General features: G+C 46.6%; 1 protein-coding gene across 1 annotated transcript in view; it reads right to left on the bottom strand.

Annotated features, from left to right (window-relative positions):
• LOC119586887 (WAG22 antigen-like) overlaps window positions 1–833 on the bottom strand; it is a gene marked incomplete in the record, with an annotated part of 19,285 nt that overhangs the window by 1,912 nt on the left and 16,540 nt on the right. The window contains 1 exon segment of the mRNA XM_037935623.1: window positions 9–80. Within this exon segment, the coding sequence (XP_037791551.1) occupies window positions 9–80 (72 nt within the window).

Genomic DNA, 833 nt, shown 5'->3' on the forward strand with positions numbered 1-833 from the left:
TCCAACACCACCAGCAACGCCACCTAAGCCGGCTACTCCACTTGCGCCTTCAAGACCTCCGAGAACTTGACCGCCTGCTGCTGCGGCGGAACTGAGAGCAGTTTCCAGGTCTACTCCAATGGGAAGAGTTGGGTTTTCTCCATCTTGGTAGTTGACGAAGTAAATCTCAGGATCAGCCTGTGGCTGAGCTGGTACTTCGATCACTCGCTGAACTTGTTCATCCTGTTTGTTGAGTACATAGACAATGTTGTTTTGTCTTGGTGGAGGAAGAACGATTGGTTCAGGTGCTGGTCCTTCCTCAGGAAGGCGTACGAAGAGGATGTTGTGTTCAACTGCTGGAGGAGGAATACTGGGTGGCGGACCGACAGATTGCTCTTGTTCAGGAACGGTGAATAAGTATACTTTTCTTGTGATTTCGGGGATTACACAAGTACCATCTACATGTAGTACTTCTCCATCTCTACATCCGGCACCCTCACCGCTACCAAAATCAGCAGCGCCTGCTCCTCCTGCCAAAAGTCCTGCTCCAGCGGAGAGACCTCCATCTGATGGTGCACCCAAATCGTATCCTTGTGGTGCTGCAAAAGCAGCGGCTGCAACTGTCACTAGCAAACCCTGCGAAAAATATCAAACATTAGTATAAACTTTTTTATTTTTATCAGTAGAACTGCACAATATATTTAATTTCGAAGACACTGAACGTACGATGAATTTCATAGTGAATGTTTGTACATAACATGTAGCTACCGCCTTTTATATGAATACTCTGTCTAGACCGACCTTGAGTGAAACCTGTCCGCAGTTGACAGTCATCTTGAAATCTGGTTAAAAGT

This window comes from Penaeus monodon, chromosome 22 (assembly GCF_015228065.2).
Source record: "Penaeus monodon isolate SGIC_2016 chromosome 22, NSTDA_Pmon_1, whole genome shotgun sequence".
NCBI classification, from domain to species: Eukaryota; Metazoa; Arthropoda; class Malacostraca; order Decapoda; family Penaeidae; genus Penaeus; species Penaeus monodon.